This window comes from Myotis davidii, unplaced genomic scaffold (genome assembly GCF_000327345.1).
Source record: "Myotis davidii unplaced genomic scaffold, ASM32734v1 scaffold226, whole genome shotgun sequence".
Taxonomy (NCBI): domain Eukaryota; kingdom Metazoa; phylum Chordata; class Mammalia; order Chiroptera; family Vespertilionidae; genus Myotis; species Myotis davidii.
Window position 1 is genome coordinate 1780652 of NW_006297224.1, and position 25393 is coordinate 1806044.

The 25393-nt window shown below is 37.4% G+C and overlaps 1 protein-coding gene across 1 annotated transcript in view; it reads right to left on the minus strand.

Annotated features, from left to right (window-relative positions):
* Window positions 1-25393, minus strand: part of BANK1 (B-cell scaffold protein with ankyrin repeats 1) — a 281394-nt gene that overhangs the window by 216532 nt on the left and 39469 nt on the right. The window contains exons 2-4 of the mRNA XM_006772998.2: window positions 19702-19856; window positions 11369-11507; window positions 2746-2885 (exon numbers count right to left, since the gene is read on the minus strand). Of these exons, the coding sequence (XP_006773061.1) occupies window positions 2746-2885; window positions 11369-11507; window positions 19702-19856 (434 nt within the window). The remainder of the gene's footprint in view (window positions 1-2745; window positions 2886-11368; window positions 11508-19701; window positions 19857-25393) is intronic.

Sequence of the window (25393 nt, forward strand, 5' to 3'; positions counted from 1 at the left end):
TCTATAATGGAATGAAAAAACAAATGTTTTTACACAATTTCGAAAATATAATCTATGGGGGAAGGGGAATCAAATATCAAAAATATAATCTACGTGGGAGAAAACCCACGCACCCACAAGGAGAAGCAGCGTGGGCTGGACCACCTCATTCGACGTCCAACATCCCTAAAACACGCCCAGGAAATGGCATGGAGCTGCCTTCTTTTTCATCAAGGGCAGAGTCTGCCATTCACCATCTTAGTGAATTCATAACAGGTATAGCACGTATGGTCCAGATGCCAGTGGATTAGACAAACCCATGTCATATACCTGTTCTGAGACCTGGGGAAGTCTGGCTCAGTGGTCAGCAAACTGCGGCTCACGAGCCACATGCAGGTAGCAAGGGGCTCTTTGGCGGCCTGAGTGTGGCCACGAAGTTTCAATCGCACTGTATGTGCGCCCCTGCACGTGGTATTTTGTGGAAGAGCCACATTCAAGGGGCCGCAGTTTGCCGAACACTGGTCTGGCTGAACTGCAGTCTCTTCCTTCTGTTAGGCGTGTGATGGTAGAGCTGGGTCTGGTCTGAGATCTGTCTCAGGATTAGTTTGATCTAATCCCACAACATGTCTAGGTCCCCTGATCACAGTAGCTAAATCTCTATGCCTATCTATCTTAAATTGTATATACTAAACTTTATCTCTTAATAATGTTTCTTCTTTTTTTTCCCTATTTCAAAACTTTATTTTGATGGAAACATATATTACAATTTTCATTAATAATTTAAAAATCTAATTCTTTTTTATTTTTATTTTTTTAGTTTTATTGCTTAAAGTATTACAAAGGGTATTACATATGAATAATGTTTCTTCTTATACTGTGGCCTGCTGCCACCAAACTAGAATAGTTCTACCCCTCAGGACTCTCACCTTGAGTTTAAAATGGCTCTTTCCTGCCAATGACAGCATGAGTCAAGCTGGGGCTGTCCCTATTCTTTCCTTCACTAGACCACCAGGGCTCGGGGGAGAGGAGAAACCTGAAGATGCAACCATAACCCTTACTCACCGCTCATTTCTGACACTGAGAGCAAAAATGAAACGGAGCATTTTCTAGTTATCTAAGAGTTTTTATTCACTCAAAGCTGTAGAAGAAAGCAACACTTGTACTTCACAGCATTCTGAAACACTGTCCAAGAGTTATAAATTACATTTAATTTTGACTCTACACAAAGGTTTTTTTCCTCCCTAAAGGCAAAACCAACACAAAAAATGTGTCTTGGGGACTATTTTCCTTCTATGTTGACTGTATATTAACAATTCTATATATCACTTTTATTAATCTTTTTGTAATGAGCAGAATTTTTAAAGAGAAGATATGGTAGATTTGTCACAGGAAAATGAAACATTCTGTATTTCAGGCTATTACTTTTGTTCTTGCTTTGCAATTATAAAATAGACATTTTGTCAAATGTCCACAGACTCTCTGGTTTGACAAATGGTATTTTACTGCCTGCCCTTCTCTAAGACATTTTTACCATTTTCATTGTTCTAAAACATGTCATACATAAGGGAGAACTCTAATAGAAAAATGTATCACACAAAATAAATAACAAGACCTCCAATTCTAAACTAACTTAGACATATAAGGCTTCATGACAAACTGTCAACTTCACTATCATTGATGGTTTTGTTACACATTCTTTTGGAGTGTTTTGTGGTGAATTTGAAGATCACATTGTTCATTTGACTACCTCTTTCTTTGTCTCTTCCCCCTTTTACCCTTCCCCTCTCCCCCACCACACACCAAAAAAGGCAATTAAGCAAGGTTATAATTCTAAGTATCTCACAGCTATAAAAAGAAGTGACATTTATTTCAGTCTGAGAACTTGATGGAATAAGCACATAAAGGATAAAAGTTTCACATCAAGCAAACTTCCTTTCTACTGCAAGTGGGTCAAGGTAACAAGAAGATAAATAAAATGCAGAAATTAAACTAATGGCATAAGATTAATCAAAAAGCAATAATTACATTCTAATTTCATGAGGATAGGGGACTCATAGCATCTACATTCACTGGAAAATGTCCCAAACAAGGTTCTCTGAGGAGGCCACAAACTCCTCGCCAAGTCACCTTGCTGAATAATGGAAGCAACCTGGGGCTTCTCTGTACACTTAGAATACCTTTTTGTATACTTACCAGAAAATGTTAACCTCTGGATTTCCTAAGAAACATTGTTAATTTGAAGCAAGAATTTTCACTATCAGATAACAGTGATAAGTGAAACTGAGAAAAACATACACTGAGCTTGGAAATTTCCACATGAAAATAACAATTCCTATCTAGATTAACATCCCAGGCTCCCTTTTGGGTGGTATTCTTAGTTTGTCTGACTTCTTAACCTCTGAGCATTAGATGGCCTGAATTTTCTTTTGTTTTGTATTGTCCAGATCTGGATAAAGAGGAAATTAATTTCTTAAGCCTTCTCTTTAATCCTTCTGTCTTTCTTTATCTGCTCTGTAACAGCTTTAAAATGAGCCCATCACAATAGCTATTTTACAATGGGTAACCTGTCTCTCAGTGACATTATCTGGAATGGCTGACTTAAGCAAAGTAATTTATCTGCTTCACAGAGGTTCTGTTTCCTCCCTTTCCATTGATCAGTAATTCATTCTTATTCAACCAACATACAGTGTTTCTACAAAAGTGTGCATTCTTTTACCTGCACTGGCTTTTTAGGCCATTATCACCTTCATGGAAAGATTAACTTACCTGGCACACACCGTCTCCTGGACCTGCCACTTCCAACAGGCTTCCCACAGCCTTTTCTGTTGTGTAGTATTTCATCTCAGTTTGGGCCTTAATGATTCCATCACAGTAGACATGGACACTGACGGAGCCAGCAGGAAAATCTTATCAGACACAAAAATAGAGTTAGGAGCTGAGTATATAATGCCTGTCTCACATTATTATACCTCTTAGCGAATATGAAGGAAGGCTTTAAGAATTCATAATGATTTAACTAACTTCTAGCACTGATATTTTCCTTTTTATCTTTAGAAGTTAGAAATCACATCATAGAATGTACAATTTTAGACTTGTTTAAAAAAACTTACAACACATGGTAAAAGTATAATAAAAGTAAAGCACTAAGTCCTTCCTCCCTAACTACTAATTTCCATTAAAAAAAATCTGTGATCATCTTTAAATAATAGTTTATAATTTAGAACAGTAAAGTTGCTCATAAAAAGGTGTTTTTTTACTACTCTTATGACGAAAATTTCCATAAATTATAGACAAGTTTCTCAAAATTGTCTTTGAACAGAGAAAGAATAGAGTCAATTGAAATTATAGAACTTCTATTCAATTGATTATAATGAAAAACCTTTGGGAATGCAAGATTTAATGCCCTGTTATTTAAGTACTAGTTACACCATATATTTATCCAAAGTCTTTTGTGAACATCCTGCTTAAAGTAGTTGATGTTCTTCATTGTGAATTCTGATCTAACACACTAACAGTTAAAGTTACCTAAGAATTTTGGACTACCCGTGGAAGAATAACAATAAACAGTCATTTCAATAGCAAAGTCTATTGTGTTTTATTGAAACAAAAGTAAACAAGATTTATCTTTAAATCCATTTCCAGAACATACTTTAAAAACTTTCACTCTTTGTTCTGGAATCATTTTCTAAATTCTTCTGGGAAAATTTTGTCATCTAAACATCTGGGGTTTGGAATAAGCCATTAAGAACAAGACTAAAAAGCTAGTTATAACCCTAATCCCCGAATGAAGCTTTGACTATTTAAAAGTTCTTAAGGTTTAAGCATTAATTTTACTTTATCTCCTAAAGTAAAGGATCTTATAATATTGCTCGAGGTAATCTAAAGCCCACAAAAGCAATCTTAAGCTTAGCTAGATGAAGAAAGTGAAATTTCCTCTTGCCATATTGCTTGACTAGTCACTTAACCTATATTATAAAGGAAAAGCTCTCTCTTCCTAAAGTATCTGTCCAATAGAGAATGAGAGAGAAATAACAACAAAAGACTGAAAGTTGTAAAGTGCATCTCTTCACCTACAGCCGTGCACATATGGTGACAGGGGTTCTGGAGTTTTTGGAGTCAAATGAAATCAATCTCAGTAAATTTCCTAAGGATGATTTTGAATGACAAAATTGATTTCGTTGATCAGAAAAGAGATTAGGAGTTTTACAATGGGGTGGTGGTGTTGCCTTTCTGAAAGAAAGTCAGGTGATAAATGATAAGAGAGAGAAGGTCAGATTTACTTGCTAGGTCTTCGATATAGAATACTAAAATATTCTAGACTAGAGGATTAAAATGAACTCATTTGTTTCTGCTATCTGGAGCCATTAGTTGACTCAAAACTTTACCATTAGATCTACTGATAATGATGCTGACTTTGGAGTAATCCCCCGAAGAGATGTCCTTTGAAGTACTGTATCTGCTGTGTACATTTTCATATCTATTGAATGTCAGTGGCTAAATAAGACCTAATTACCATTTCCATATGGATTCATCTGCTTGGGAGGGCCTCCTTCAGATGGTATTTCTTAATTGGCCTTTTTTGTGAACAATACCCGTATGGCTTGAGCATTATTTTACATTAACTTTGGGCACCATGGTGTCTACATGTTATTGCTCTTCAATGAAAATAAGGTCAATTACTTTAAAGATTCAAACAAGAGAGAGGAAAAGTGAGTTCTGGTATTTATAATCTAAAGTAGGCAATTCACATTTAACACGGGAGGTACACACAAGGATAGGCCAAAGTCTCCAACCAAGCAAGGGTATAGGAGTCAGCAATGAAGAAGCAAAAAGGCTTACAATGGAAGAAAAACAATAGAACTCCTTGCCCTCATCAGACATAGATACACAACGAAGTACACTTACAGAGGAGCAGTGGTGTTAAAATATTCTACTTAAATTTCAAATCACAAGTTCTAGGCTCTTCAAGAGTCTTTGTCAACCTTTCCTGTCTCTGTGATTTAAGTGGTCTGTCCTCCCATCTGAAGGACGAATTAAAGTAACTTATGGATGATATAATCCAAAGGTATTTCTTGAAAGTCAGAATTACATTCACTAATTCCATTTAAAAGGCTATTTCACAAACCCATTAATTTAAAGGTGTTTCACTTTCTGTATTTCCATTGTATGAGAAGCTGTGTTCCTTTGTGAACCAATTTTAGCCCATATCACATGGTAAACCTTAAATACACCTACCAAAGGTTTCCATGGGAACTGAAATCAACATGACTCTTTTGATTAGAACAGTATAATTAAATAAATACTGGTAGCTTCAAAACCTTGGTCATGTTAAAAATTAATATAAGTTTTATATATGTTAAAATCATCTTCCTAAAGATCATATAGAAAAATTTCATATTGTTATTTTTATAAACAGGTTCAGATTAATATTTGGTACATCCTAAAGTATTTTTCATCCTTTTAAAATGAAATATGATGTTATAATTTATATTATTCAGAACTCCGTTTTCTAATTAATAAATAGATTCTATGTCATTATGGATTCATTTTATGTTATTTTCAACTTTTAATAGGTTGTTCCCATGTTGTATAAAATATTTTTTTGGCTGAGTTGCAGGTACCAGAGGAATACCCTCTTCCTTCTGAGCAAGAATTAGTTAATATTTCTAGTTTAAAGCCTTAACATGTATTTTTATATGTTTTGGCTTAAACTGGACTATAGTAAATTTAAATTCTTTCAGCACAAAACAGTTTTTCTCTGAGACAAATCTGTGGATACCATTGGGAAGGTTTGGTTTTTAGAAAAGAAAATAATCACAAATTTATCAAGTTATTGAGCTGAGAGGGAGAAGGCAAAATTTAGAGGATATTTTCTCAAGTGAAAAAATCCAGTTAATATTTATAGGTATGTCAGAAGGGAAAGAACAAGAGAATCTTAGGATTTCTTCCCTGTGTAGCACATTGTACTTTCATATAATTTTGTTCTCTGAATTGTTACAAAGTTAGAAAGAAACATACTTTAAAAAGAACATTAATATGGGTTAGTGTTGGGTTGAAGAGAGAGAAATCTGAGGCCCATGTATTTTGTATGCCTCAATGTTAAGAGACTAGTAATACACACACACACACTCACTCACACACACACACACACTCACACACACACACACACACACACACACTCACACACACACACATTTAGATGGTTAGGAGCAGGTATCCAAACAAAGAAAGTAGAGTATTTGGCCTTAGGGGTAACCTTTTCTAACAGAAATGCTTTGCCTACCCCAATGTCTATTATCTTTTTCCTTTCAGAAGGAGATTTTGATTTTCTTTTGTTGTTGCAGGACACAGTTCCATCCAACTAAAAAGACTGGATTTTCTACTCTACCTTTTGGCTAGATATGACCTTGGGGTTAAGTTCTGGCTAATAGGAAATTTATTATTATTTGTTATTATTTAATGAAACCTTCATTTCTTTATCCCAGTGGTATGCTGAGAAACTGACTCTCCAGAAGGATAGAAAAAGAGAAAAAGAAAAAAAAAGAAGCCCTGGTATTTAGATTTGCCCATATCTGTGGTGTAAATACTTACACTCTGACTGATTTCAAGCTACCAATGTGTTATGGACTGTATGGTATCCTCCACACCCAAATTCTTATGTTGAAGCCCTAACCCCTAATGCACCATATTTGGAGATGAAGACTTAAGGAGGTAGTTAAGGTTAAATAAGGTGATAAAGGGGGGGGGGGGTTATCTAATAAGACTGGCATTCTTATAAGAAGAGGGAGAGATACCAGAGAAAAGGCCATGTTTACATAGAGGTGGCGGCCATCTGCAAGCCAAGGAAGGAGATTTTGCCATAAACCACCTGTTGGCCTGTTGACCATAAACTCCGAACCTCCAGAGCTGTGAGAAAATAGATTTCTGTTGGTTAAGGCATCCAGTCTGTGGTATTTTGTTAGGAAAGTTTGAAAAGTTTAAGAGTAGTGTAGCTGACTATGTATTCGGGAAGAGATACAGAAAATTGGCTCTATCAATCCAGTATGAAATGGTCCCAGCACACCACTACTTTATCAGATGGCTCTGAACATGGGTGTGATGGCAAAGTCTTTGGAGCCATCTTGTTCCATAATAATTATGGCCACACCCTAGGCCTGTGGAGTGGTGACTAGAAACAAGCCTGTGTCCTGGACAGTACTGTGAAGCTGTCATACAGCCCTCAACACAAAGCAGATTTACATAGAAAACTCTGGTTACAGTACAAGAGAACATTTATAGGAAGCAAACCACATTTTAAGTCATGACTGATTAACTCGGTCCAATGTTCAAAAATCAAGTCACATGAGCATGTTTTCTAAGCTGAAAAGATACTGGACAGAGGGGCCTCCTCTGGACACTGATGCATCCATATTCTTTAAAAGAATTCTGAGAGCAGGAGGGGTTCTTGATATGCTTCCACTTTAACTTTTGACCGCTCCATTTTAACTTGGTATTCAAAAAAGTACAGGATAATGTTTTAAAGATGATGTGGGAAACTGATTGAGATTATTTCTTGAGTTGGAAGTCACCAATGGGCGCAGGGATTATATATGAGATGAAATAGAATTGGGAGCTCTCCTGAGCATGACTCCTCAGGGTAAAAGAGGACAAACCATTTTGCTAGTTATTATATCAAGAAATATAAACAGAGGACTAAGAGATGAGAGGGGCGATATGAGGTATGCAATATTTATAAAGAAAGATGAACCCCTCAATTCTCTTCCCTATGGAAGTATTTATTTATTTATTTTAATTTATTTTTATTGTTGAAAGTATTACAGATGTCCATTTTTTCCCCCATTGACCCCTTCCATCCTGAACCCATCACCACCCTCCAAACCAGGTCTTTTTAAATGGTTTACCACACCCCTCCCTGTGTTTAAGGGAATTGCTAGAGGGAGAGATTGACACTGTGTTCTTCCATTGGATGTCTGTTTAAGTGTGGTCTTATATCTTATCTCTTTATCTCAAAAAAATCCCTTAAGTAAGTACTGGAAATGTAAGTAGATAAGTCATTTTATCAATAAGAAAATTGTGGCACAGAACAATGAAGAGACTTATCTAAAGTTACCCAGTAAATGGCTCCACACAGAATAAAAACAGCTCTCTTGGTCACTAGTTTGTTTCTTTGGCTACGTGCAGATTCTGGACCAGTCATTAGCCTCTAAGAGCATGCTGGGCACTCTCTCTTACTCCACAATTGGTGTAGAGAAAAAGAAAGCTTATTGTACAGTCATTGCTTTTCAACTGAACTTCCTGAGATGATGGGAATGTTCTAATAAATCATTTGAAATGTGATTAGTGCAACTGAGGGACTGAATTTTGAATTTTGTTTAATTAAAGTAAATTAAAGTTTCAAAAACCAGATGTGGCCAGCAGCTACAGTATTGGCCAGCACAGCTACAAAGCATACTTACTCCAGATCCATAAAGACATCATGACATCAATTTACTAGGTGTTAGCTAGCATTTAAAAAAATGAAAATATATACAATCCCTGGTTCTCTGATTAAATGCCCAGTGCATGTTCTTGCATGTTGTTGACTTTTTCATTATTGCTCTTAACATATTAGCCAGAGTTATTTAAAATTCTCTGTCTGATAACATCTGTGCCACAACTAAATCTGGTTTGAAGTGTGCTTTCTCTCTTTGGACTAGTGTTATTTCTTGGCCTTTGGCATGACTTGTAATTTCTCATTGCAAACCACAAGACTGTGTCAGGTATAAGGAATGAAGTCAGTAGGCATGCAATGAGAACATATAGTAATCTGGCTAGGAGTTGGGTTGTATTTAATATTTGCTGCAACTGTACATATCAGGAATTTCAAATTCCTCTACTGTCCTTGTTTTTGTCCTCCCTCTTGACTTATGTTTCCCTAAGTGCTCTTCCTCAGAAAGATTCTGCGTCTTGCATTACTGTCAACCACAATGCACTGTCATTAGACTGAACCCTGCAGAGTGGCGCTGGTGGTCAGGCTGAGGGAGGGGAAGCCTTCTAATTTTATAATTCAGTCTCTTAAGGGACCCAAGTCTCTTGGTTTTGACCTTCACAGATGTTTCCTCCCCACTTCCAGAAAGACCAGAGAGGGTACAATGGGGTTCACGCCCTTTCCCAGCTCGGATAAAACTTCAGGAAAGTGGTTTCTTCTGTAGAGCAGCCTTCGTATGGAGAACAGACTTAGAGTATTTCACCATGCTGATTCCTCCTCTGGCCTGGCAGAGCCTCCAGAAGATCTCAGATCTTCACTTTGAGAAACAGTGAGGTTCCTGGAGGTAAAGCCCACCAAACTATAGGTGCCTCACACCACTACAGTCCCCAGGAGATTCTTACTCTCAAACTGGTCCACTCTCAGCCACCAGAATTTCATCAAAATTACCATGGAAGTGCTCCTACTAGTTTCTGGCTCTAGTGACTTCTGCTCCAAGAAAGCAGATCTTGGATGTCACTCTCTTGATGTACTTTTCTCTCCAAATTTTGGGACAGTGGTTTGCCCTGCAACCATAGTTCTCAATGAACTCAGGAAAAGTTATTTATTTTCCGTTTGTTTGACTTTTTCTTATTGTAGAATGCAAGTGACAATATCCAAGTTCTACATGACAGGGGTAACTACCACTAGTCTAACTGTTGCTTTTAAAACCTTTGTTTTAGTTATGGGTTTATGCATATGTACTGGCTCATGATATAAAATGTAGTTCTCGCTAGAGCTCAGGAAATTTTAAGGAACAGTGCCATGAGGAAGAGAAAATAAAATTCTGAGGCCATTTCTGCTGAGACATGTCCCATACATATTCCCACATATACTCATGGAATCAGTCTATATATTCCTACATAGCACATAGCAATTAAAATTTCATAAGAAAATCTCTCATTAATATATAGAATATACCAGTTGAAAGAAAGACTTGGAGAGGTTTAATTAGCTTAACTAGTAAATAGTGGTTTGTTTAGTTTTGCTACAAACTTGCTGTTTAACTATATAGACATATTATGAAATAATATATTTTGGAAAATATAGACTATTAGCTTTCTGCTTTGCGGAAAAACATTTGAACTTTGACATGCTTTACTTTTGCACTGCTCTTAGCTACTAGGTAAACTGAATATAAAAATCTTTTATTAAAATTCTCATAAAATAATGTAAGTAATTTTATTTGACATTTTGGTCTGCTATTTGTGAAATATTATCTAAGTTCTTCTTAATTTGCTAAATTGATTTTTTGTAGTGATTTTAGTCTAGCTAGATTTAGTTTAAACTCCAAAACTAATTAGTTAGAAATTATTCTTCATTACATCATTTAAAGCTGTGGTAGAGGAAGTAATGGTCTTTGCAAGAGAAACAAAGAGAGAGTTCTTTCTCATTTCATTTCTGCACATCTTTGTCCGTGAGAGGAAGCAGTACCTACAATGTTATAAATGCTTGGCAGTCTTTCCTTTCTATAACTGAACTCCCACTTCGGCTGTGCAAGGAAATCCATAGAGGGGACGCATGCTTTTCATAACAGCTACATAAAAACCTCAGGATGCATTTAATATAGTCTTTAATTTTAAATATTTTTACATTTCCAAATTTGTAGTAAGATTGCATATCTTTTACTTTAAAATATTTTATGAAGTTCACATTTATAAAGTTTTGTAAGGTAATTTTATTCTCTGATTATAACAAGATAAATTAAAAAAACAAGTAGTCCTACATTTTATATCAAAACATTCTGAAATTAATATAGTAGCTTTTAATTTAGTACAATTATCATGGCCTGTGTAGATATTCCATCTGATACTATTTACTGGGTGCCAGCAAAGTTGCATAATGAAATGGTTAGCTTCATAAATTAAATAAGGAAAAGAAGGGACAATTTTATATAGAAATGTTAGCATGATGACAAAATAGTGAGAAAGATTTATGCTTTCCAAAACAACCAAAAATATTCTCAGGAGCATGACACAAAAAGACAGATAGTGGGAGGAAGAGAGGAAGAGGAGAGAGAGAGGAGCAAAAAAGATTTCAAAGTTCATAATGAACATCCAAATATCTACTAGTCCTATTACAATAAAGCTGATTATTTTAGCTCCATATACACTAGCTGGTGTATCTTTGAGTGCTCTCTGCTGACACATATAAGAACGTGTGATGTTACTGGATGCCATTTCACAACATGGTACACAAGCTAATTTCTCAGAATTTACGCATTTGTACTTTGGCAAATTCAGATTAATAGTGAAAGTTGAACACAGGAAACACCTGCAGAACAATATTAGTTTCTGTAGGGAAGTGAAACCATTTATCACAAATTTATTGAAATAAATTCAGGATGATGTTTTATATTTATTAAAGCATAAAAGAATTTCTTACCTAAAGCTTTCATACACCAGACAGATTTATTCCAAAGGGCTGGCCGTGTTCTAATGCATGTATTATTTGATGTAAATTCAACTTCCACCATATCACCAATTACTTCATCTCTCAAAATAATAAATATTTCACCAGGATTCTATAGGATGAAAAATATAACCCAATTAAGCATTGGAAAATGTTTACATTAACTAAATAACCTGTTACGTTCATTAATGACAGAGGTTGCACGTGGTCATTATATGTCTTCTGTCATGTCCATATTTTCAACCATATTTAGAAATGAAATATGTAAATGTGATTCTCACTACATTTTGAGTTTATGGACTTGGTGACCATTGAACACTCAATTTTTCCCCCCAATACCATACTTTGCAACTGAAAAAGTAGTGAGAAGATAGCTGCTCCCTTTTCCTCTTGCCTCTTCCCTGTGTGGCTCTGTATCTCAGGGTAGTGAGCATCACTTCACAGACCTCCAGAGAGCTGCAATTCAATTGCTAAACAAACCCTTTTTCCAAGGCTTTTTCCTCTACCTTTCTAGAACTTGAGGTATTTCTCTATAAATAAAAGGACTGAACATTTAAATATGCTTTGTAAAAATTTAAATATGATTTTTTAAAAAAGAAACAATAGTTTTAAATCTTACCTAAAAAAGATTCTCTTGTTAATCTATTTATGATGGTTATCAATGAAGGTTATTGAGTTGACTAAAGGTTATAAAACTGAAAGCTTAAAGATTTTTATTAAGGTGGAAAAGCTAAATCTATATACATAATATAATAAGGGTTATTGAAAACCTCTTGGAATTATTTTAAATTAGGGATAAGAAGATTAACATTAATACAGATAAAAAAGAAATGAATATTTATTAAACATCTATTTTATACTAAAAATTATTCTAAGCACACTTACATAAAGATCTTTAAAAATCCTAACCAAAACATACACACACAAATACATACATGCAAATAAGTGCAGACATGAAAACCAGAATGAAAACTATTATATTTCCCTTTTCTGAATAGGGTAACCAACACACAGAGTTAACCTGTGAAGATGAATCAGAACAACCCAAATTCAAAATCGGCACTATTTTTTACATCATGTTGTTTAACCCTTCAAAATAACCAAAAGGAAATAGTATTTTTATGATTATCTCAGATATCACCCTACAAAGGCTTTCTTCAAAGTCCAACTAAACTCAAGTTCCTCACAAAATAAACAGGAGCCTCTTATAAAGTTGTGATTACCCAAAAGTCATTAATTACAAAGTTGCCTTATTTAAAAGTTTTCTCCCTAAGCAAAAATCAACCACCAACAAAGTTTACATATTTAATGCTCTGTACCAAAGAGTTTGTACAAATTCCTTGATGTTACAAAATCTTTTCAGCTGACACACTTCCACTTTGGGCATTTCCACCAGCACCCAGTGCTCTCAAATATTTTCCCATAGGCTATTTTGATCTAAATATCTCCTCACCAATTAAATTGCACACCAAGAAAAGATCCCACCTGGCTGGTGTGGCTCATCAGTCTATGAACCAGAAGGTCACGGTTCGATTCCCTGTCAGGGCACATGTTTGCGTTGTGGGCTCGATCCCAAATAGGGGGCATGCATGAGGCAGCCAATTAATGATTCTCTCATCATTGATATTTCTATCTTTCTCTCCTTCTCCCTTCCTCTCTGAAATCAATAGAACTATATTTTTAAAAAAGAAAAGATCCCATATGAAGGAAACTACCACTATTCCCCCTCTCACTCTTGCCCCACACATCCAATATGTCAGAAAATCTTTCTTGTTTTTTCCTTGTACCTTCTCCAATGCACTACTTTATCTGAGTCCTGAAAGTTAAGACCATGCGCCTCATCTGTTCCTCATATCTTCAACCTCTTCCACATAATACCTCATGTCTAGCACAGTTCTTTAGTTCCTTTGTTACTCATACCTGTCACCTTCCTTCAAATATTTACTGACTTCCCATTTCACTTTGGCTCAGATCCCCAATTCCTCCTTCAAAGTTCTTCAGAGTTTTCTGCCATGGAAACATCCCTTATTTAACTTTGTCCTCTGTTTCCAAACCTTGTAAGCCTGAGCATCCTCTCCCATGTTTTGTTAACCCAGACAACTCATTCTCATTCATGCATGTTCCAGGCTGCTTCTTAAACATCGATCTCTCCTTGATAGAAGGCAGGGCTCCACCTTGCCACCAGAGAAAAGTACTAAACAAAAGACAAGCAGATAAGGCACTTACATGTTGACTTGTACACAGGGCCAGCTTCATAGGCAAGCAACCTGTGCAACTGCCCAGAGCTCTGTGCGTGGCAGGGCCCTGTGCTTAGTTTAGTGCTCTGCTGTCACTGCCCAAAATACTTAATAATTTGAGCAAGGACACCTGTGTTTTCATTTTGCATTGGGCCTGCTGATTAGGTAGCCCAGTCCTGTTTGTACATAATGTTGGCTTCCCATTTCATTCCTTATCTCCCTCCATCTCTCCATACTTACCCTCTCCCTCAAAGTCCAACTCAGGTCTCACCAGCTCCACAAATCCTTCCTACAGTTTCAGCCCATGAGGAGTTTTATAATTCCAAAGGAATCACAAAGAATTTACACCTACACTCCTAACTTGACCCCTTCAAAGTTATGCTCTCTGCTCTTAATAAGTGTTCCATGTCTAAGGCTTGCCTTTCCAGCTAGATTTTAAGCAGCCTGAAGGTATTTTCATTTTCTCATATCACTGGGGACTCTTGCAAGATCTTTGTACCTAAGATACAGTCTGTTCATGTTTTCAAATTAAGAGGAAAATAAGACTGTGAAAATTGAGCATGCTGCTCTGCTCCTTGGCTCCCTCAGGACTCACGGCCTCATCTGGTCCCTGCATCTCCGTGCAGGCAGTAGCCTGCTCCAGGAGGGAAGGGTGCACTTATCCAGCCCTGTCCTCGTGGACATCTTAATTAAAGGTGAAATTACATGGACACATTTAATTCCATGGAGAACATGCTGGGATAGTCAAATGGTCAAACATTTAGTTTTATCAGTTTGAAGTTGTTATTTTACTCTCAAACTTTTCTCTATTTATTCCTTATTTAGTTATGAGCATTTGAATAGAGAGGAAGGGTTATTATGCTTATTATCACTTCCAAACTCTAATGTTTTGCTGCATTAGTCAAAAACTTTGAGACTCAAACAAAAGGGCTAGAACTTGGTCTACAATATGACATACAATATACAGATAGTGAAGTTTGTGACTCTGTCAGGGTGGGTGTCTTTATGAAGCACAGGCAACAAAAGAATTTTGATCCTAGGGGTCATACTATGACTTTTGTACACAGGCCAATGGCTCTTTCCCCACTTTAATAGCCACTAGCTTAGCAAGTGTAGCTTCATGGGCCTTATTAAGCTAGGTTTGTGCATATTGCTACAGCCATCATGGATCTGACCCTTGACAATAGAACAGTGATTAGCTTATGGCAATGGTTCCGAACTGAGATGCTAATTCTCATCCTCAGAATCCCCTGGGTTGATTCTAAAACTCCCAATGTCCAGGCCATCACCCAGACCATTTATATCTGAGTCAATGGGCATAGAATTTAGATAATACTATTATTTTTTTAAACCTCCACTAGTAGTTCCTATATGAATCTTAGTTTGAGAAACACTTGGTTAAAGGGAAAATACATCATTCTATTGGTCGTTGTAAAGCCTGACCACCAAAGGGGCAGCACTTCACAACATAGATATTTTTGGCATTGATATACACAATACTTTTTTTGCTACTTTTACTGTGATTTTTTTTCAATTAAATCACAAGATCAAACTTTAGGTTAAGAATGATCACAAAAAACTAGTGTTTGATTTGGTGTCAGATATAAGTGGGCAGTGCTGCTAGCTTCTACTAGTATATATCGTTTTACTCTGGAATCAGGGCCAAGCCATAAATAGGTAGGAGGTAATCTCTGAGATTCTTGTGGCTTTCCCACGGGCCCATACAAGTCACATTCACCCATATAATCTCAGGGTTTCTCTAGATTTTAATTTACATAATCTGTGGTCTGTACTATGGGCTTGGAGACTTATATTATGGTTGCAGCCACAGAGGTATGTCAATGAACAGGTCAAATAAAATGAAGGCCTTTATTAGGGAATATGCCTTATTCTAGGATTCAGATAGAAAGACAACTCAAGTTATTATAGATCTAAATGCTGATAAAGCCTTTAGCAGTTATAACTGTAACTTTAAGAATTAAATTTGATCAAGAACCCAAGTGACTGAACTGATTTTTTTAAAAAATGTACTTCAGTCTTAGAGACTTCCTCTTAAAGCCTCAGGTATAATCCATAAAAGAGTGACTGGAAGACAGCTATGCTCACCACTGTACCACCAATGCACACAGAGGATGGGACCCCTGAATCTGGCATGACAGAGTACCTCTATGACAAGCACACCCTGAGGACAGTGATGCAAGCTCAGCCTCAGGCTGGCTTCCCATGCCACAGGGTGACTTCACCAGTCACCAAAGCACTACATGCATGCTGGGGTTACCTTTACCTTTTGTAAAAGTTGTACCAAATCATCTACTTCTGTTCTTTCATTTGTACCATTCCTTCGTATAGAGAAACTTGATACCCACCTCCCCCTGCTACTCACCCCCCAAAAGACTGACTGGAATCTCTGCTGAGAGATTGCACAGCCCCAGCAAGTGATTGGAGATAACCGGGTAGGTTGAAGCAAAGTCTCTGAAGGAAAGCACTGGATTCTTGATGCCATTCTGAGGTGATTACTACTGTGAGGGGGGCCGAATGTATCTCCTTTCCTCAGGGACAGGATTTAACCTTGGCACTATTGACATTTTTGGAGCAGCAATGTCACTATTGTGCATTACAAAATAGTTAGCAGTATCCCTGGCTTCTACTCACTAGATGCCCATAGCAGCCCCCAAGTCATGACAACCAAAAGTCTCTGCACACTTTATCAAAATTCTTCTGGGGGAAGGGAAGCAAGATCACTCCCAGGTGAAAATCATTGCTCTGAGAGTATTTGCCAGAAGAATTAATGAAATTAAGACTTTGAAGTAACACATAGAACCTGGAAGAGGCACCAGAAAAATAATGATCAGGTCCAGTTCTGATTAGATGCTGTTCCAGTGGGGGAATGCCTCCCAGGTGGAATTTTCATCATGGATATAAAATTAGATAAGACTCATTAGAATAATGGGTGCATTGGGCAGACAGAACTCACTGACTTCATATCTCTCATCATCAATTACCCCTCAAGACAAAATCAAGAGGAATATGCTAGAAAAAGAAATGCCTTGGCCCATAAAAGGATGGAAAAATATCAAAATAGCTAAAGAACATATATGCATACCCCATGGACACAGACAATATTGTGGTGACAGCCAAGGGGTGGGGGGTCCAGAAGTGGGTGGATGTGGGCAAAGGTGGGGGTAATGGACATCTGCAAGAGCGTTCACATTAAAAAAAATTTTAATAAAAAAAGGCTAAGAAATAAAAATACCAAATAGGACAAAGGATCTTAATCCTAAAAGACGGTAAAGAAAGAAGCCAACATTATGTAGCAGATTTAACCTGTTAGATTTCATCTCGGTGTTTCTCAAAGAGACGGGGAATAATTCAGATAGAGCACCAGAGGCATATCTTCACCAGTGCATAACACACACACACACACACACACACACACACACACACACACACACACACACGCTGATGAAAAAAAAACTTTCCTGCTGTTTTTAAAGTGGCGCACGATTTTCAAGGCCCAGGGAATAAACAATCCATGGAAAGTAACAAAGCAACAATAAACCATCCATGGGAAGATGACGAGGCTGAAGGAGCAATACTCCCAGGCTCCTGGGCTTAAAAGCAGCAACAGCAGCCTCAGTTAAATAACCCACTCACACTGATTCTCCCGCATAGATGAGGGGACGGGAAAGCAGCTCTGGGAGGCAGTGCCCAGACACAGGCAGTTCCACAGCAGGAGGCAGCAGAAGGACAGATTCAAACTAAGGCCCTGTGCATCAGAAAGGCGAAGATCATGCCACGAGGGTGAACTCACAGAGAACTCAGTGCTGGCATGCTGGGAACACAAAAGCCCATAGAAACATGAATAGATTTGGGGGATGCTGGGTGTGAAAGGCACACCTCCAATAAGACCTGGTAGCTGGCAAGGATAGCATTGTAAGTTTCCAGATTTTGTAAGATGGCAGAGAATCAACTATCACCTCCTGGGAGAGGAGGCAGTATTCTTCAGGGGTCTCTATACACTAAGTGGAAGCCTTCTCAGAAATGAGGAAATCAAAGCTTGTGCCTTCAGACAACACGCATAGACTGAATGTTTTCCTGGCAAATCTGGAACATGCTTTTCTCTCATTTGGAAGCAAATGATGTCTCCTGTGTGCTTGGCAATTGTCATGTAGATTCCGATTGCGTACTAAGATCAAGGTTTTGTGAGAACACAACCTTTTGACTGAGGTAACTGTTGTTAGTCGAAGGATTAGCTGCTTTGGAATTTTTAGGGTGTGGAACTGGTACTAAAATATTCATTTATGGCCTTTTAACTCAGAGTTGCTGACAAAGTGGGGTGCCCAAGAGAAACTTGAAAAAGAAATCCCTTCACTTCAGAGGGTCTGGAAGAATTTTTTCCATGTCAAATAATAACGCACCATGATTCTGCCACTGAAAGAACCCTGGTCCTAACCAGTCACCTCTGCCTGGGGGGCAAGGAGCTTTCCTTTTTGAATTTTAATTTCTCTGAAAATTTAACATTGGGAAGGTTTTGTATTATTCAAATTTTACTGTACAGATATTTTTAAAAGCAGTTATTTAGAATCATTGCATAATTCTTGGGGAGCTATTTTTAGTTCCAGAGGGTGGTTTTTTTTTTTTTTTTTTTGCTTGTTCTGCTCTGATTTGATCTACTTGAGAACAGTTCTCATTTTCCTTTTCTTACAGTCTCTTCTATTTATTGCTGTCTCTCCCATTATTTCTGACCCAATAGAAGTCACCAGTTCTGATTGTTTAGCCTGCGGTTCCTCCCTTGAGTACGTGAGTCCTTTAAGTGGGTTGCAGATTTTTCCTTGCCTGATTATCTGTGCCAGTTACCTTGAACCTATGCAGTTTAGGTTCCTGGGGTCTCTAAGGAAGCACCAGAGAAGTTTTTGTTTCTCTGGAACTGGTAGCATAATAGTTTAAAAATGCGATTCTTCTGCTGAAGCACGGAATCTGGGGGTGAGGGAATGAAACTGTGCCCCATGGCTCAGAATGGGCAGCGTCCCCCAGGACCACTGGTCTCAGCAGGATCAGAGCATCTCTCCCAACACACATCTCCCAGCAAGCAGACAATGCAGCCCCTGCCAGCCAAGCACATACATCCACTCAGTGTACCAACAGGTCCTTTGCATGCATCTCCCAGGCTCTCCTGTACCTTTGGCTATTCCCACTCAAAGACACAGACACTGAGCCAGCATTCTTTCATTGTCTAGTGATGGCGAACTTATGACACACGTGTCAGAGGTGACACGCGAACTCATTTTTTTTAGTTGATTTTTCTTTGTTAAATGGCATTTAAATATATAAAATAAATAAAATATGTCTTTGTTTTACTATGGTTGCAAATATCAAAAAATTTCTGTATGTGACACGGCACCAGAGTTAAGCTAGGGTTTTTCAAAATGCTGACACGCTGAGCTCAAAAGGTTCGCCATCACTGGTCTAGAGATTACGTAGTCTGAGATTCCAGTCAAGTTCTACCAGGAGGTTTAGTTCAAGTGTTCATTCCAAGAAAGACAAGAGGGAAACTGTCAGCAACATGTATTCATGTAGTCACCTTCAGAAACCCACCTCACCCTCCATTAACCTTTTATTCCTGAAAGGACCAGCTCTCCTAGATCTTATGATATTTCCCCTTGATAATGGAGGCCTTTGATACATGTTTTATAATGGAATAATTGAAAATAAGTATTTTCAAATTAAAGAATATATTTCCCCATATGAAAATAAAATATTTGCTTTGGTTCATACAAACCCAGCGTTCCTTTTTAAGTAGCTTGACATATGTACCAATTGTAAATCTGTTTGCAACGCATCAGTAACATTTGATAAAATTAAACTTTCACATATATTCTCCAGCAGTTGATTGTTTGACAAATAATGTATCAAATGCCTACTCATGGCCAGATGTTGTTTTGGGTTCTGAGGACATAGCCATGAGCAAAGTAGGCAAAAACACCAGTCTTTTGGGAGCTTACATTTTATTGAAACGCAATATCCATTAACACAATAAGGCCACTTAAATAATAAGGCATCTTAACTGACCTCACAGGGAACTTCCGTGGGAAGCACCATTGCCAGTGGTCTGCTGCTTCCTGAAACTTCAGAGAATTCTTCCATGTGCTTCCTTTCGCTTACTTCGCCAGGTTGTTCCACTCTTATGTCTGGTGGAATACTGAACTCAAGGTACTCGTTAGAACCTGGAGAAAAGTACATGGATGTCTATTATGATATAGTGAAGGCCATTTTATTTCCTCCACTGTTATAAAGACTAAGTACTGAGCAAACCATTTAATTCATATACGGAACAACCGAGCTGAGTTTAAGAACCAATGTTAGTAATTAAGATAATGCTCCACAATTAAGCTAGTGTTATAACCTTAGCGACTAAACTAAAGCCACTACATATGTTCATGACTAGTTAATGTTTTCCCCGAAAAATCCAACCACCACTTAATATTTCTCTCTTACTATTAAAATAGCAAATATGAGAAACATGCACTATATATTTTCAATAACTATAGTTAAGAAAATTTATTTCATTTTAAGTGGAAATAATTTAAGTCAGAAGAATTATTTACCTTTTACATATATTTCTAGTTTTTAAAATAAAAAAGCTGAACTAGCAGACACTCACTAAATAAACGAGTAGAAACACTAGTTTACTAGTGGAATATTAGTGTTCATCAACATGTGAATGTATTCTGTGGGGAAAAAAGTTCTATATTAAATAAATTGCGGGGTTCTATAGCAATTTTACTGTGAACACTGAAATATTCTAATGTCAATTTTGAATTTCAAAGAATAGCATTTAATTTTTAAAAATTTTAACATTTAGTAATTTAGCATTTGATCTCAACCATTAAAACATTTGACTGTATTGAATAAAAATATGTTGTGTTAAGAGAGATAATAATATTGTTATTACTCAGTGTTTCAAAGCCCAAAGCATTTTATTAGGACACTGAACTAATGAGGCTGAAACCAAGGCTGTCACGACTAAATCACATCTGTAGAGTCTTAGGCCAACCCCATGTTTTGTTTTGTTTTGTTTTGTTTTGTTTTGTTTTAACAACCTCTTATTGAGATACCCTATGGTTCTCCATGGTGCCCTCAATTAATTACAAATAGCAAAAAATTCAAATAGTTCAAGTATAGGTGTGTTCTTAGTGATCTTTGGCCAAGAGACAAAGGATAGTGACAGGATAAAAAGGAGGAAGAGCCAAAGGCAATATAGATAGAAGTAGCTAGAATTTGGTCTCATAGTATCCAAGAAAAGTGAAGTCACCAGTTTTATACAGGTAATTCTATCAGAATAGCAGAATAACAAAGGAGATGCCTCCTAGAGAACAGCTATTTCCATGCCACAGCTAAGAAGGAGAGTGTGTTTATTCTACCTTATGAAAGTTGCAGAACAAAGTCACAAAAGCACCTGGGATTTGAAGATTTCTCCTAGTATTAGTCTTGCTTGAAATGAAATTTAAAAACAGCCTTTATTTCTCTAACAATTTAAAATGTATATATAAAAGCCTAAGTGACAATTACAACCGAACAACCGGAATGATGGGTCGACTAGTCGCTATGACAAGCACTGACCATCGGGGCAGATACTCAATGCAGGAGCTGCCCCCTGGTGGTCAGTGTGCTTCTACAGTCAACCTCCCATGGTCCCTCCTCCAGCTGGCCTCCACCCCCCCCACCCCCGCCCCATAGACCTCAATCGCCAGCCAGGCTGAGAGACCCCACCTATGCATGAATTCATGCACCAGACCTCTAGTACTTTCATAAAATGTGTCATTCAGTGTCTCTCTCTTTCACACACACACATACACACACATATACATCAAAACAATAAAAAGGTTATATAGAACTGGCTCAATCATTTTGTGAATTGATAAAATAATAAAGACACTGATTGCATTTAATACACCTTAAAAGAAGGAGGTGTAAATTATTCTACCACCAAAGTATGTAGACTGTTTTCTGATAATTTCTCTATGCTAATAGGTTAAAATGAGCTATTTTATTTATCCTGAGGGCATAATCATAGATGTACAAAATTATTTATCTCATAGAAGCACAGTTTATAATGCAGAAAATTGGAAGCAGTCTGAGCAATAAGGGACCAGATAAAAATATGTCATGTCACTAATAAAAATTACACGAAAAAATATTTAGTAAGGAAGAAGTTTATAATATAATTGAAAAAAATTCAAGTTATACAATTGTCAATTTAGTAGGTTCCTGTTTCCTGTTTTAGCTAAAAAATAAAATAAAATATGATCTTTGGTTTCAGATTTCACATGTAAGGAGCTTTTGAAGTCACCACTCATCCTAACAAACAGAAAGCTGAATGGACTAAAAAGTCAACAATTCTTTTCTTAATAGTTATGAAAGGTGCAGGCACAGCACAATTGATGACCCCAAGGTTGAAGAGGCAGGCAGGCAAATACAAGTATCCTCAACTATGTAAGCAGAGAGATCAAAAACACCAACATAAGTGAAGCATGCCTTTGATGGGTTTATCAGTAGATTAAGCACAACTGAGGAAAGAGTCTCTGAGCTAGGCAATATCTCACTAGAATTTTAGAAAACTGAGAGGCAAATAGAACAAAGACTAAAAAAAAACCACACATAATGGAATATCCAAAGACTATGAAAACCTACAAATGGCATAACATACGTGTAATGGGAATACTAGAAGAAGTAGAAAGAGACAAAGGAACAGAAGAACTATTTCAAACATTAATAACTGATACCAAATCATAGATCCAGGAAACTCAGATAATTTCAAGTAGGATAAATCTCAGAAAAGTACAGGAAGAAATAACATTTTAACATGGCAGGAAATAAAGGACAAAAAAAAGAATAAAAAGCTAAAGGAAAAAAACACCTTACCTCTACAAGAACAAAAATAAGAATTATATCTGAGTTCTTCTCAGAAACTTTGCAAACAAAAAGAGAGTGAAGTAAAATATTTAAAGTGTAAGAGAAATGAACCTTAAACCCAGAATTCTGTACCCTGTGAAATTATTCTTTAAAAGTGAAAGAGAATGGAAAACTTCTCATACAAACAAATACTGAGATAATTCGTTGTCAATAGACCTGTCTGCCAAAAAACTTAAGAAACAGTTTTTCTGTGAGGAGGAAAATAATATAGGTCAGAGACCCAGATTTATATACAGAAGGAAAAAGTATCAAGAAGAAATAGCTAAAGGTAATATTAAAATATTTATTTTTCTTATTGTGATTGATATAACAGATAACAGTTTGTTTAAAATAATAGCAACAATCCATTCAATTACACGTGTGTGTGTGTGTGTGTGTGTGTGTGTGTGTGTATACACACTAGAGGGAAAAACCAGCCCCACTTGTGCCCTCTCACAGTTTGGGAACCTTCGGGAGATAACAACCTGCTGGCTTAGGCCCGCTCCTGGGTGGCAGAGGGCAGGCCCAATCCCTAGGTGCCTCTTCTGCAGCCCCTGGTTGGGCTCAGAGCAGGGCCGATTGGGGAGTTGGGGCGCAGTCCCCTGTCACACACAGCGCAGGGTCAATCAGGGGGTTGGGGAGCTCCCCACTGTCACCCACAGAGCAGGGCCCATCAGGGGGTTGAGGAGCTCCCCCCTGTCACAGAGTAGGGCCGATAGGGGAGTTGGGGCACTGCCCCCTGTCACACACAGAGCAGGGCGGATCAGGGGGTTGGGGCACTTTGTTACATATAAAGGATCTCCCATAAGGCTGTCAGCTGATTTTTCATCAGAAACTCTACAGGCCAAAAGGGAATGGCAAGAAGTATTCAAGGATATAGAAAGCAAGGATCTGAAACCAACTACTATATCCAGCAAGTGTATTATCCAAAATAGATGGTAAAATAAAGAGCTTCACAGACACACAAAAAAAAGTCTAAAGAGTTTAACACCACCAAACAAGCATTTCAAGAAATATGAAAAGGTCTCCTGTAAAATATGAAAAAAATATATACATAGAGAGAAACATAGGCATAAAGAATAAAAATGGCAATACATAAGTACCTGTTAATAATAACCTTAAATGTAAATTGATTAAATGCTCCAATCGAAAGACATAGCATAGCTGAATGGATGAGAAAATATGACCCATATGTATGCTCTCTATGAAAGAACCACCTCAGAACAAAAGACTCCCACAGGATGAAAGTGAAGGGATGGGAAAAATTTTTTCCATGAAAATGGAAATGGAAAACAGCTGGGGTAGCAACACTTATATCTGACAAAATAGATTTCAAAGCAAAGGCCATAAGAAGAAACAAAGAAGGCCCATACATAAGCTTTCCAACAAGAGAATATGGATATAACCCTGGTAAACATATATGCACTCAGTATAGGAACATTATATATATTAATATATATTTATATTAATAAAAGGTTAATATGCTAAATAGACCGGGTGACCGGACACCTTCCAGATGTCCGACTTCCTTCCAGACAAAGCCACAGTGTCAGGGGCTTAGGCAGAGGCAGTTAGGGGCAATCAGGCCGGCAGGATAGCAAGCAGTTAGGGGTGATCAGGCCAGCAGGGGAGGGCAGTTGGGGGCGATCAGGCTGTCAAGGGAGCAGTTAGGAGGCAATAAGACTGGCAGGCAGAGGTTTAAACTGGCAGTCAGACATCCCCCAAGAGGTCCCAGATTGGAGAGGGTGCAGGCCAGACTGGGGGACACCCCCTCCATGCACAAATTTTGTGCACCAGGTCTCTAGTGTGTATATGTGTGTATATATATCTTTGAGGACTTTAAGAGAGAGATTGATAGCAATACAGTCATAGTAGGGGACTTGAACACCCTGCTGAATTCTCTAGACAGATCTTCCAGTCAAAAATCAACAAGGAAACAGCAACCCTAAATGACACAGTAGAACAGACGGATTTAATTGACATTTATAGACATTTCACCCCAAAGCTGCAGAATATACATTCCTCTCACACATGAGACATTTTCAAAGATAGACCACATGTCAGGACACAAACTAAGTCTCTGCAAGTTCAAGAAGATTGAAATAAAATCAAGTATCTTCTCAGATCACAATGGCATGAAACTAGAATCAATTATATAAAAACATTCAAAAATATTCAAACACATGGAGACTAAATAGCATGTTATTAAACAATGAATGTGTTACCAATAAAATTAAGGAAGAAATTAAAAACTTCCTGGAAACAAATGAAAATGAACACACAACAACACAAAATCAATGGGACATAGCAAAAACATTCCTGAGAGAGAAGTTCATAGCACTTCAAGACTACCTCAAGCAACAAGACACAATAAAAGAAATATTTCATTCAAGGCTATTCTTAATGATAATGATTATTAATAATGATAGTAAGTCCCACCTAAGTGGTTCAGTTGGGTGGAGTATCGTCCCATACACCAAAAGTTTGTGGGTTCCATTCCCTGTCAGGGCACATACCTAGGTTTGGTTTAATCCCAGGTAGGGCATTAATGTGCTTAATGGAGGCAACCAATCAGTGTTCCTCTCTCTCTCTCTCAAATCCTAGGGTAAAGATAAACATATCCTAGAGATGAAGATGAAAAATAATTATAATAAAAATTATACACACACACACACACACACACACACACACACACACATACATACTGCAGGCAGTATTGGAGAGCAGCAGGTCACCCACAAAAATTTGCTCTGCCCCCCAGCATAAGCCAGCTGCTTATATTGGGTAAGAGGACAAAGATTACCTGGGA